Source organism: Poecile atricapillus, chromosome 9, assembly GCF_030490865.1.
Source record: "Poecile atricapillus isolate bPoeAtr1 chromosome 9, bPoeAtr1.hap1, whole genome shotgun sequence".
Taxonomy (NCBI): Eukaryota; Metazoa; Chordata; class Aves; order Passeriformes; family Paridae; genus Poecile; species Poecile atricapillus.
In genome coordinates, this window is record NC_081257.1 from 7,322,150 (window position 1) to 7,333,708 (window position 11,559).

Sequence of the window (11,559 nt, forward strand, 5' to 3'; positions counted from 1 at the left end):
GGGCGCCGCAGCGTTTATCAAGGGGAGTGCCTGTGCCCCCACTCTGGGCAGAGGCAAGCAGGGGTTTTTTGCAGTGAGGGCCATTGCAGCCTGCAGCGTTTATTGCATGGGGCAGGAGGTGCCGGCCCCTTGCTCAAGGTAGGGAGCACAGGAGAGGGGGACGGCTATCTTCAGCCTCAGCATCCTCTCCCTCGCACACGTACAGCAGCTCTAGGTCCTGCTGCTTCGGCATCCTGGCGTCCTCCAAGTTCTCTGATAACCTGTAGCAGGGAGAGGGGGTTTTGGGGTTACTGGCTTGTCCCCAAGGCTGTCTGAGTGCTCCAGGGGTGCCTTGGGCCCCTCAGGGGTGTCCGGCCAGGCTGGTGGGATGCAGGGGCCGGCAGCAAGGGGCGGGCAGGGGTCCCGCCACGGGAAGTGCTGCCGGCAGGATGTTTATCCAGCAGCTGGCTGGGAGCTGCACTGCAGCTGGAGTGGCTCAGGACTGAGGCAGTGGGGGCTGGAAGCCCTCCCCTCCCAGGACAGGATTGGGCCCTGGAGCCGGAGGCCTACCTCTGCGCCTGCTGCAGGGCCCGTGTCTCTGCATCTGCTTTGCTGTCATAGAGCACAGTGTCGCCACACAGGAGCATGGTCACGGTCCAGCCATGTGTCCTCTACAAGAGGTGGGTGTCAGGATCTGGCCCTGCATCCCCCAGGGTGACCTGGCTGACCGCTGACAGCACTGGGCTCACCTGCAGCCAGTCCAGCACCACCTGCACCGTCATCGCCTGCCCATCTGCGCCGACTGCCTGCATCTCCAGCCGGTCCCAGCAGCTCCACTCCCGCCCGCCGTACTGCCAGGGGGTAGCAGCCTACACTGGCACCCCAAATCCTGGCTGCCCAGCCCCACGGGGCAGGGACTGGTGCAGCACAAGGGCTGGAGGACATCAGGGCAGGCAAATGGGCAGGGCACCATGGTGGTGCTGCAGGGGCAGTGGGGGACACAACTATCACCCCAGCACTGCTGGGGTCCACTTCAGGGGTCAGTGTAGTGTGGGGCCAGCACTGCCCCTAGCCCCGGGCCAGAAGAGGCACACAAAAGGCCATTGAAGCATTGCCCAACCCCACACAATCACCTCTTCTCATGCTTGTGGCCCCACGACCCCTGCTCCAGCCCAAGGAGGCCAGTGTGGTGCCAAGCCTGGGGCCAAGCTCCGGACACGGCCCCGCACCGTCTGGCAGGGCTGCGCGGCCATCTGCCCTCGCTGCAGGCAGCGCCAGCACTGCCTGCCTGGCCCCAGCCCCACTCGGGAGGGGTGTTCGCACCTGGTCACTCTCCCTCCTGCTTTCTGCTGCCTTCTCACCTCCGCCTTCTGCTGCCTGCACTTATCCCACTGGTGGAGAGAAGGGCTTAACCCCATCCTCACCAGGGCAGCAACTGCTCGGCACAAAGGGAAAGCCACGGCCTGGCCCTCCACCACCAAGTACTTCGCTCTGGCCCTGAGAAGCATATTCCTCTGGACAAGGCTGGTCCCCAGTGTGGGCTCCCCAGGTCCCCATGGGGACATAGGTCACACCAAGCAGGCCTTGGGGACATGTGTTCCCATCACAGCCAAGCAGCTGGGTGTGAAATGTCATGCCGGGTGTCTTCGCCCTGGGACATGGAGGTGTTGGGGTGCTGCTGCAGGGACCTGAGGGCATAGCCAGACCCAGCAGCATCCTCCGTCCAGGGATGATGCCAACCCAGGGACACTTCAGCCAGGATGGCACAGGACTGGGCATGGAGTTTGGGGGGCCATGGGGCAGCCATCAGCCCAAAGTGGTGCTGGAGCCGGCACAAGGCAGCGGAGTCGCCTCCCTCCCCCTCTTCCTGCCCCCGGCCCTGGGCCCCCCGGGCCAATCTGGTTCCAATCGGCGCTTCCTGCCGTGCCGGAAGGGCTGCCTCGCACGCCATAAACCCCCAGACAAAGGGGCCTCTATAGCCCAGACGGTCCCAATCTGGGCCTGCCCCCACCCCCGCTCTCCCTCCCTGGTTCCCCACCGCCGGGACCCCCGGCCCCGCTCCCCCGGGCGGCCCTTCCCGGCCCGGTGCCAGCTGCTCTCTGGCTGCCGCAGCTGGTTTCCATAAGCCAGATGAGTGCGGCTGCAGCGGCCTCCCACCCCTGGCTGTGGGGCTCAGCGTGGGGCCTGCCATGGGGCAGTGGGGCTGCCTCATCCCCATGGGCACCCCAGAGCATCACGGCTGGGCCTGAAGCTGGGCGAATGGGACAGTGGCAATGTCTCAGTGTTGGGGGGCAGCCAGGGGCACGAGCTGGTTCTTCACTGCCTGGAAGCATTCCCAACCAACTCCAGCACCTGGATCCATTTCTGGAGTGCTATGGCCAGGGCTGCCCTTGCTGCACGGCCACCTCCTTTCCCTGGGTCCCCCTGACATTGTCCTGCAGCAGATGCCACTGGCCCCTGGGTGTCCCCCAGCTGCACTTTCCAGGAAAGAGGGTCCTACCCGGTAGGTGGGGACTGGTGGGGGCTGGACACGGAGCAGCAGGCAGGTAGACAGGTTGATGTTGCTGTTACGGTAGCAGCTGAGGTCCTGGCACCCCCACACCAGCTTGTAGACCTCCAGGCACGCCAGCCCGGCCACAGCTGCTGTGGTGGTGATGATAGCAGGCACGATCCGTCCAGCAATTCGCTTGCTCTAAGGACAGGAGGGATGTCACCTGCTGCTCCACACAGGACAGGGACTCCTGACGCCACAGGCTGCCCTTCTCACCATCATCCAGGTGGCAGGAGAGATGCCATAGTTCTCTGCACGCAGGTTGGACGCTGCTGTGATAAAGTCTATGTGGACATCGTTGTCCTGTGGGGAAGAGTGGGGGGATATCTGCATTCCATGGGGACATCAACCCCCTCAGGCTGAGCAGGGACAGCTGCCTTGCTCTGCTACCTTCTCAAAGTGGATGGGCTCCATTAAGGGTGCTTGTGCCTTCTCATCCCCCAGCAGCTCCTGTCTCCACTGTACCAGGTCCTGGGTAAGCTCTGTCAGCTGCTTGTAATCTGGGGGCACAGGGACCCCTGGTGTGACACTCCTGCACAGTGGCACTGCAGGGGTGACCCCACCTTGGTCTTGTGTCATCTTGGGTGCTGGAGCAGGGACAAGAAGCCCAGCCCCACCACCACCAGGCTGGACCCAGGAACATCCCTGGGAACCTCAGGGAAGCTCACCTGTGGGAACTTGTGCCTCCTCTGTGGGTTCCTCTGTGAGGGGGATCTGGAGCCCCTCTTGGGGTACAAAGGGTGGCAGGACCACACCACGGAGGATGGCCTGGATGGCTGCCCGGTCCCTGCATGGTGGCACTCTGTGTACTTGGGCAAAGAGGTGGGCAGCGGCCAGGACATAGTCCAGGTGGGTGTTCTGCAAAGTAGAACAGGGCTGACCACGGGGTGCCTTGCTGGGGTGGTCCCACACAGCCAAGGGCTGCCAGCACTGCCCTGAGCTGGTAGAACTGCCTGGCTTTGCCCCAGAGCAGAGGTAAAGGAGCCTCTCCTCCTCGTCTGGCCACAAAGCATGTGCGAGCTGTCCTCTGCAGTGCCCTCACTGACTGGGGGACAGGGACAGACCCAGCCCAGGACCTGGCAGCCCCGCACAGGCTGTGGCAGATGGAGCACAACTACAGTTCAGTATTCCCTGTGTGCCCAGCACAGGCTTGGCTCTCCCATTGCCCATACCATTCTTGTGTGAGACCCCACAGCTCTCCCTGCACTCACATTGTCAGGGTTGAATGTCAGTGGATGAGGACAGCTCCTGTCCCCTGCCCAGAAGGGGACACCCGGGCTGGTTTCCTGGCACAGAGAGAGGAGTCAGGCCCAGGAATGTGCATCCCTGCCTGCAGTGAGGTGGCCGGTGGAGGGAAGGGCGTGCAGAGGGTGCCAGCCCTGTGGTGCTGGGCTCACATGCTCCGGGGGGTAGATGTGCAGCAGCTGGGTGATGACATCGTGGTAGCAGCTCTGCCAGTGCCGGCGTGCCCAGCGCACACAGTCCTGCCAGTCCCGCGGCCGCTCCCGCAGGCTGTCCCACACCTGCTCCAGCACCTTCCCTGGTGGCTGCTGCTCCAGGAAAGCTGGGTCCCTGCAAAACCAGACAGCTGCTGATGCTGACCCAAGAGCAATCCTGTGAAACACCTGGGTGGGATGTGGCAGTCTGGCACCCTCCCCCTGCTCCCAGCAGTGACCCGGCAGAGCTGGAAGCTCTTCTCCCAGCATCACCACCCCCAAAGCCCACTCACTCCATGAACTGGTTGACTTGTTCTGCAGGTAGCTGGAAAAGCCCCTCAAACTCATCACGGGCCCACTGCAGAGGAGAAATGAGTGTTGAGCACTGGAACCTCCCCCTTATGCCCCAAGCCCAGGGGAAGGGGGAGGCTCTGGCAGGGCCAGCAGCAGCACTCAGGCTGCCAGCAGGAAGCAGCTGGGGCCATATCCTGCCTGTAGCCCACCACTGCAGGGGAAACAGGGAAGGAAGACAAAGGTCCCGGTGCCTTCTCGCTGGGTGCTGTGGCTGGGGCAGCTCAACCTACCTGCAGTGTATGCTGGATGGTGCGGGGGAAGTGCCGCAGGGTGCAGAAGGGGAAGGTGCCATCCCTGGGAGTGGCTGGCTCCAGAGGCTTGGTCAGGGATGGCACCATGGCCAGCACGTTCCCCTGTGTCCCCTCCGTGCCCGAGTCCAGCAGTGGTGTGTGGCAGCGGAGACAGCGTCTCTCCAAATAGGTGCCTGCAGGGAGCCAGGAGTGCTGAGGACCCAGGGAGTGTGTCCAGGGGCTCGGCCCTCTTGCCCTTACTGGCACTCACGGGCCTCTATCGTGTCCAGGGCGCTGGCAACGCCATCCAGGTGCTGGAAGAAGTTGTCCCTGTAGAGCATCTCAGTGGCAGGTCCCACCTGGTTCTGGTGAGCTGTCACTCTGACATCAGGGTTCATGCGCTGCACGGCTGCTGCGGCCACCACCGACTTTGGCTCCTGCCAGGGCAGAGAGGGTGTGAGCAGCCCTAGCGACAGCCAAGATGCCCTTTGGGGGGAGCTCAGCCCCTGCCTCATGCTGCCTCACTGATATATCTGCTGAGCGATAGAGAAACTGCCGATGGAGGTTGGAGAGGGCAACAGTGTCCATGTCAGTGACGATGAGTTCCCCGTCCGGCCCCGCTGCCAGCCCCATCATGGCAAAGTTTTTCAGCAGCTCGCAGCCGATGGCACCAGCTCCCACCTGCCAGGACAGAGATGCTGCAGTTCCCCGTGTACCAGCCGGATGCTCTGCAGCCTCCCGGTGCCACAGCCCCTGCCCACTCACCACCAGGTATTTCTGGTGGCCCAGCTTCTCCTGGAAATTGGCCCCGAAGACAGCAATCTGGCCATCGTAGCGAGAGCCTCTCTGCTGGGACAAGGAGCTGTGTGAGCACAGCAGCCACGGCACCCCAGGCAGCCGGGAGGGGCTTGACACGGGGTCTCACCGGGGCACAGTCGGTCTCTGTCAGCTGAGCGGCCCCCGCCAGCTCCAGGCACTCCAGGGCGTCGAAGTACAACCACTGGCCCAGGGGCAGGAACTTCCCAGTGACGGCCTGGGGCGAACAGCCCGTGAGCAGGTGGCCAGCGGGGTGCTCCCCCTCACCCCTCCCCAGCCCTGCTGCCGGAGCCGCCGTGCCCAGGCGGGCAGCAAGTGCCCTCTCGTGGCCACCAAACGCCACCATGGCCAGCGGGACCCCGCCCCGCTCACCTTCAGCACCTCCTGGGCCGCCAGCGCCCCGAGCACGGCGGCCACGGGGCACAGCTCCCCCGCGCTGACGCTGGCGAAGGAGCGCACGATGCCCTCGTCCAGGGGACCCTGCTGGGCTCCCAGGCTCCGCGCCAGCTCCAGCACCCGCTCGGCATCCGCCTGCAGGCAGAGGGGAGAGGCCAGTTCCCGGCAGGGGTTCGGCAGGGCCGGCAGGAGCAGGACAGGGACTCACCGGTGCCCTGGGCCGCGGCAGCCGGCGCTGCTCCCTGCGGAAAGTGTGAAGGGCCTGGAAGGCGACGTGCAGGCTGCGGCTGCGTGGCAGATCCTCGGGATTTGCCACCTGGATTTTGGGCTCCTTCAGTGCCTGGCGCAGGGGCTCCTGCCAGCACAGCACCGGGGATTGGGTGAATGCCTTTGTGGGGACGGCATGGCACAGCAGTGCCTCAGCTCGGGTGGCAGCACTGTCGGCCGAGAGCGACTTACGTGGGAACACTCCCGGGGCCGCTGCACCTGTGAAACAAGACCCCCACAGCGGTAGGGCGAGAAGGAGCTGGTGTCACTGATCTCCAGCCTGAAGGCATCTGGGGACAAGAGGAGCACGGATGTCACATTACAGTCACTGCCAAGGACCCGGTGAGTTCCTCAACCCGGAGCTAGGGCAGCCAGGACTCCCCTAGAGGTCTCACCGAGCACATGAACGGGGATGGGCTCCTGGCCGTTCAGCTCTGTCATCCCCTGTACGCCCGAAAACGTCACCAGGTCACCATCGTGAAAGAGGCGGCCACGGCTGTTCTCTGTCCCCATGCATGTCACCACTCCTGGGCTGCCCTGAGGACGGGAAGGCTATGTGAGAGTGGGGCACTGGACTAGGGTGGCATAGAGCCAGTGGAGGAGGCAGCAACATTGTGGGGGATCCTACAGGGGCTGCTCTCCCTCCTACCTGGGAGATGTGCTGCACAGCAGCAGACACTGGATCCTCTTCTGCTGGATCATCAACAACAAAGCGCTCCCCAAAGTCACAGAACAGCTGCCTGGAGAGGATTGATGGGGTTTTGCCAGAGGAGTACCCCACCAGCTGCCCCAGCACTGCCAGGTCCTGCCCAGGCCAAGCATACTGGGGACATGGGCTGCAGCACAAGGCTCTGGGGCCAGGGTGAGCCAGCACAGGACCCCATGAGACCCCCTTACCCTGCCAGCCCCTTGGTGTCAGCCACGATGAAGCAGATGCCCTGGGCATGGCAGAAGTCCCCGATGCGGAGCTGCTCCTCCAGCGGGGACTCAGTGAGCACCACCACCTGTGCCAGGTCTGTCAGTGAGTGCTGCCATCCCAGGGGTCCCCAAGGTGCAGGGATGCAGGCTCACCTGGAAGGAGGCAAGGAAGGCCTCCGACAGCTCCCCGGTGTGAGCCTCGACCACCACACAGGGGTTCAGCTCTGCCAGGGCCCGCTGAGATGCCTTGGCACGGTTCTGTCCTAGATCACTCTCCCCCAGGAGGAACTGCAGAGTGGACACATGGTGGGGCACCCTATGGGTCTGGGGTGCAGTTCACTACTGTGGGGTGCACCACAGGCCCTGTCTGCACTGGTGAGGGGGCTAAGGACCTTACTTGTGACAATGAAGGCACCCTGTGCCTTACCAGCAATCTCAGCTTCTACCTGTTATTGGAAGCCCCTCACCCCAAACCCCAAACCTGCAAACAGGGATTCCCCCAACTGCACCTATTACTGTGACATCCACCCACATCTGTACTTGTTACTGGGACTCCCACCTGAGTCTGCACCTATACCAAGACCCTTGTCTGTACCTGCATATCTTATGGGGCATTCCCATCCATACTGTACTTTTTATTGGAATTGCTGTCTGTACCTATTTTGGGGATCCCCATCCATAATCGTACCTGCTACTGGGACCCCCACATTGAGTCTGTACCCATTACTGGGACCCTTATCAATAGCTATACATGTTATGGGGTCCCTCATCCATACCTGTACTTTGGGACCTGTGTCCATACCCACATTCACTACTGGGACACTCACCCATACCTCTACTTGTTACTGGGCCCCCTGTTCGTACCTATTATCAGGATCCCCACCCATATCTGTGCCCACTACCGGCATTCTCACTAGTTCCTGTTATGAGATCCTCACCTGTACCTGTCACAGTGACCCTCATCCGTACCTGTCACCAGGAGCCCCGCCCGGCCCCGCCGGTACCTGCTGGGTGCGGTCGGCGGTGCAGGCGGCACCGCAGTCGTGCAGGACGACGCGCCCGGTCCCCGCCAGCACCAGCGCCGTCGCCACCTGCGCTCCGGTCCCGCGCAGCCCCGACACCAGCACCGCCGACCCGGGCAGCCGCCGTGCGCCGCCGCCCAGCACGTACCTGCGGGTACCGGCGGGGACCGTCAGCGGGAGCGGGGACCGGCACCACTGCCCCGCGCCCTGCCCCGGTGCTGTGACGCTGCCGTTCCCGGTGCCGGTCCCCGCACTCACATCTGCCGCGAGTACCGCGGCTCCTCTTCGCTTCCCGCCATGGCTGCCCTGCCCACCGAGCGGGACCGCGGCCCCGCCCCGGGGAGGAGCCAACGCCGCAGGGCCCCGCCCCCACAGCGCGGGCTCGGCAGCGGGTACGGGGCAGGCCACGCCCCCTAAACAGCGCCCCCCCAGCGCAGAGGCAGCGGTGGCCACGCCCCCCGGTGTCCGCGCTGTGGCGGCGCTGAGGGCGGGCAGCGGCTCCGCCCCCTCCGGCAGCCTCGCCCCCGGTACCCCGCGGCCATGGCGGCGGTGGCGGCGGGCTGGCAGCCGCCGTGGCGGGCGCTGGCCGCGCTAGGCCGGGAGCTGGCGGCCGAGTGGGCGGCACAGGACGTGCGGGCCGCGCTGTGCCAGCTGCTGCTGCTGTGGCTGGGCATCAGCCTGCTGGGCGTGCGCCTGGCCTGGCGCGCCTACGGCGGGGCGGTGGCCGCGCTCTGCTACAGGACCGGCCCCGCCGGCCGCCGCTCCCCCGGCACCGCTTCCGGGGCCTCGCCCGCCCGGCCCCGCGCGCATTCCCTGTCCCCCGCCGGCCCGGCGGGACGCAACGGCGCCGCCGAGCGGCACTGCCCGCCCCGGTGAGTCCCGACCGCTACCGGGCCCAAAACCGCTGATTCCCCCCCTGACCCCCGCGGGCCTGCCCGGCTTCTCCCGCGTCCTGCCAGCGCTCTCGGAGCGCAGCCCAGTGAGCGACCCCTGCCCACTGAGTGTCCCCCCAGCTGCAGCCCTGCACCAGTACAGCCCAGTCACTGCCCACCTGCCCGTACGGTCCAGATGGGGGCCTCTGGGACACCGGCCCCGGTTTGTACCCCCCAGCTGTGGCTTCTGATAAGTGCCCCCCAAGCTGTGCCCCCCGACCTTTGAGCCCTTCCCCCCAGCTGTACCCGAGACCAGTATGCCCCAAAAAGTGCCCCCAGCCCTGCCCACCCCTCACAGACAGGCAGGTGCCTGCCTCAGTGCCAGCATGCTGCGCTCGGTGCTGCCCCAGCCGTGCTCACACTGCCTCTCTCTTGTAGGGATGGCCCCGCAGCAGAGCCCATGAAGACACACCGGGAGTGAGCAGCACCAGGACCACCGGCTGGGTACTGCCAACACCATTAAAAGTGCTGTGCCCACCTGCTGCTCCTTGTTTTGGCACTGCCACCATCACCAGAGAGGAGGCCGGGGGAAAGGGACAAGGTGTTTATTGGGGCCGGGGCACTGTGCCCGTGGTGCGTGCTGGCCTCATTTGGCCATGTAGTACTGGGTGGGCACAAAGGGCATCTTGGTGATGACGGCAGGGTGCTGCTTCTTCCGCACCTCGACGGTGAGCTCGGTGCCGGCCCGGCTGTGTGCTGCCTCCACGTAGCCCATGGCGATGTTCTTGCCCAGGCAGGGCGAGGGACATCCACTGGTCACTGTGCCTGAGATGTGAGGATATGGGGAGGTGAGAGGGGCCTGGCCAGCCCCTGTCCATGCCATGGCCACAGCTCAGGGTCATGCCCGTGCCAGCCCCACTGCCCCCACCTACCCACAGGTCTGCCTTCGGGGCCCAGGATGGCCATGTGGGGCCGGATGGCGGGTCCCACCGATGTCAGCCCCACTCGCCTGCGCCTCGGCTTGTCTTTCACTTGTGCCATGATGACAGCAGCACCAGGGAAGTCCATGGCCACACGTCGGCGCTTCCCTGCAGGGCAGAGATGGGTGAGGGTCGGTGATGCCTGACCAGTCCCCTTGTACCCACTGAGGACACCTTGCTGTTCTGCCTGCCCCAAGGAGGAGGTGGAGGTGGACCTACCCAAGGTCCACATCAGCCCGGCCTCGGCAGGGGTGACAGTCTCGTCGATGTCATTGCCATAGAGGCAGAGCCCAGCCTCCAGGCGCAGGCTGTCCCTGGCTGCCAGCCCTGCTAGCCACACATCAGGGACACCCAGCAGCTTCTCAGCCAGCTCCACCGCCCGCGCTGCAGGCACTGAGATCTACGGCGGGACATGGGCAGGGTCAGTGGGGCACAGCCTTCCCCTGCATTGGCACCGCAGTGGGGATGCTGGCACAGTTCCCTGGGTACCTCCACGCCATCCTCGCCGGTGTAACCGCAGCGTGTGACCCGGCAGCCCGGCACGCCAAAGACGGTCGTGGTGATGCTATTCATAAAGGAGAGCTTGGCCAGGTCATCGGACAGCCCTGCCTGCAGAACCCGTGCCATGGAGGGACCTGAGGAGGCAGGTGGCTGGAAGACACCAGTGCCCAGGGAAGGGGGGGTAGGTGGGGAGGGCGGTGACATCCACCGGGAGAGGACCCGGAGGAGGGCAGGCCCATGTGTGGCACCCACTACCTTGCAGAGCCAGCAGCGCGTTGTCTGACACCTCCAGGTGTACGTCACTGCCGGTGGCCTGCAGCTGTGCCGCTCTGTCCTGCCAGGGTGACAGTGGGCTGCTAGCATGGGGGCCAGGCCAGTGCCAGCCCCACACGTGGCCATGGCCACCTCACCCCACGCGACCCGGGTGTCACCAAAAGGCAGAAGGACTCATTCCCACTGCGTGTCCCCACCTCCCGCGGGGCTCAGGCAGCCCCATACCCTCAAGATGGCCAAGTCCTTGTCAGCACAGGCGGCGTTGGACACCACGTAGAGGTGATCTTCTGACGTGTTTGTGACGATGAGGTCGTCCGTGATGCCGCCCTTCTCGTTGGTGAGCAGCGTCAGGGTGCCCTGCGGGACACGGCCCACGGAAGTGTGGGCGGGGTGCCTGGACCCTCCCAGGGCATCCCGGGGACCTCCGACCCCACTGGATGCCTGGTGCCCGCCCAGCGCCCCGTACCTGTCCCGGCTTCAGCTCGGCGATGTCCCCCACTACCAGGCTCTCCATGAACCTGACGCGGTCCCGGCCGTACACCAGGGTCTGCAAGGAGCCGGGGGGGTTGTGAGGTGCTGCGGGTACCCCTCCCTGCCCCAGCCCACTCATCCCGACCCCTCTACCTGCAGCATATGGGAGACGTCGAAGAGGGAGCAGTGGCGGCGGGTGTGCAGGTGTGACTGGAGGTGGCCCTGCCCGTAGTGCAGCGGAAGGGTCCAGCCGGCGAACGGCACCATCCGCCCGCCGCGGGCCCGATGCAGGGCATCCAGGGGAGTCTGCTTCAGCCCCTCCTCCCCGGGCCCGCTCCCCCCGGCCCCTCTCCGCGGCGCCGAGCCCGGGGGGCGGCGGGACAGCGCGGCGCGGCAGCCCGCCCGCAGCATCTTCCTCTTCCTCCTCCCTCCCGGCACGGCTCGGACCGGCCCCGGGGCGCCTGGGACATGGAGTCCGCCCGGCCCTGGCCCC

General features: G+C 65.4%; 3 protein-coding genes across 3 annotated transcripts; 1 reads left to right on the plus strand and 2 right to left on the minus strand.

Annotated features, from left to right (window-relative positions):
* Positions 1 to 6: 6 nt before the first annotated feature.
* UBA7 (ubiquitin like modifier activating enzyme 7) lies at positions 7 to 8,334 on the minus strand. Its single transcript, XM_058844989.1, has 24 exons — positions 8,228 to 8,334; positions 7,952 to 8,117; positions 7,101 to 7,235; positions 6,927 to 7,033; positions 6,679 to 6,769; positions 6,425 to 6,566; positions 6,222 to 6,319; positions 5,971 to 6,117; positions 5,739 to 5,897; positions 5,476 to 5,583; positions 5,316 to 5,396; positions 5,076 to 5,231; positions 4,822 to 4,987; positions 4,551 to 4,744; positions 4,260 to 4,324; positions 3,928 to 4,102; positions 3,742 to 3,816; positions 3,199 to 3,388; positions 2,921 to 3,030; positions 2,747 to 2,833; positions 2,480 to 2,671; positions 729 to 830; positions 550 to 650; positions 7 to 260 (listed from the first exon to the last, which is right to left on the minus strand). Exons 1-24 carry the CDS (start codon positions 8,266 to 8,268, stop codon positions 134 to 136), a joined length of 3,015 nt encoding a protein of 1,004 aa, XP_058700972.1. The 5' UTR covers positions 8,269 to 8,334; the 3' UTR covers positions 7 to 133.
* A 126-nt stretch (positions 8,335 to 8,460) lies between these two features.
* TCTA (T cell leukemia translocation altered) lies at positions 8,461 to 9,378 on the plus strand. Its single transcript, XM_058844994.1, has 2 exons — positions 8,461 to 8,841; positions 9,280 to 9,378. The coding sequence occupies exons 1-2, from the start codon at positions 8,510 to 8,512 to the stop codon at positions 9,320 to 9,322; spliced, it is 375 nt and encodes a 124-aa protein (XP_058700977.1). The 5' UTR covers positions 8,461 to 8,509; the 3' UTR covers positions 9,323 to 9,378.
* A 52-nt stretch (positions 9,379 to 9,430) lies between these two features.
* AMT (aminomethyltransferase) lies at positions 9,431 to 11,538 on the minus strand. Its single transcript, XM_058844991.1, has 8 exons — positions 11,220 to 11,538; positions 11,062 to 11,142; positions 10,821 to 10,952; positions 10,578 to 10,656; positions 10,311 to 10,456; positions 10,041 to 10,221; positions 9,774 to 9,929; positions 9,431 to 9,666 (listed from the first exon to the last, which is right to left on the minus strand). The coding sequence occupies exons 1-8, from the start codon at positions 11,475 to 11,477 to the stop codon at positions 9,488 to 9,490; spliced, it is 1,212 nt and encodes a 403-aa protein (XP_058700974.1). The 5' UTR covers positions 11,478 to 11,538; the 3' UTR covers positions 9,431 to 9,487.
* Between the last annotated feature and the right edge of the window lie 21 nt (positions 11,539 to 11,559).

Coding starts and splice junctions, on each gene's coding strand:
- TCTA (XM_058844994.1), top strand. CDS start 8,510: ATGGCGGCGGTGGCGGCGGGCTGGCAGCCGCCGTGGCGGGCGCTGGCC. Junction 8,842..9,279: donor GAGCGGCACTGCCCGCCCCG/GTGAGTCCCGAC, acceptor TCTCTCTTGTAG/GGATGGCCCCGCAGCAGAGC.
- AMT (XM_058844991.1), bottom strand. CDS start 11,477: ATGCTGCGGGCGGGCTGCCGCGCCGCGCTGTCCCGCCGCCCCCCGGGC. Junction 10,457..10,577: donor CGCGCTGCTGGCTCTGCAAG/GTAGTGGGTGCC, acceptor CTGCCTCCTCAG/GTCCCTCCATGGCACGGGTT. Junction 10,222..10,310: donor CCGGCGAGGATGGCGTGGAG/GTACCCAGGGAA, acceptor GTCCCGCCGTAG/ATCTCAGTGCCTGCAGCGCG.
- UBA7 (XM_058844989.1), bottom strand. CDS start 8,268: ATGGCGGGAAGCGAAGAGGAGCCGCGGTACTCGCGGCAGAT. Junction 7,034..7,100: donor CCTTCCTTGCCTCCTTCCAG/GTGAGCCTGCAT, acceptor GACCTGGCACAG/GTGGTGGTGCTCACTGAGTC. Junction 4,988..5,075: donor ATCGCTCAGCAGATATATCA/GTGAGGCAGCAT, acceptor CTGCCCTGGCAG/GAGCCAAAGTCGGTGGTGGC.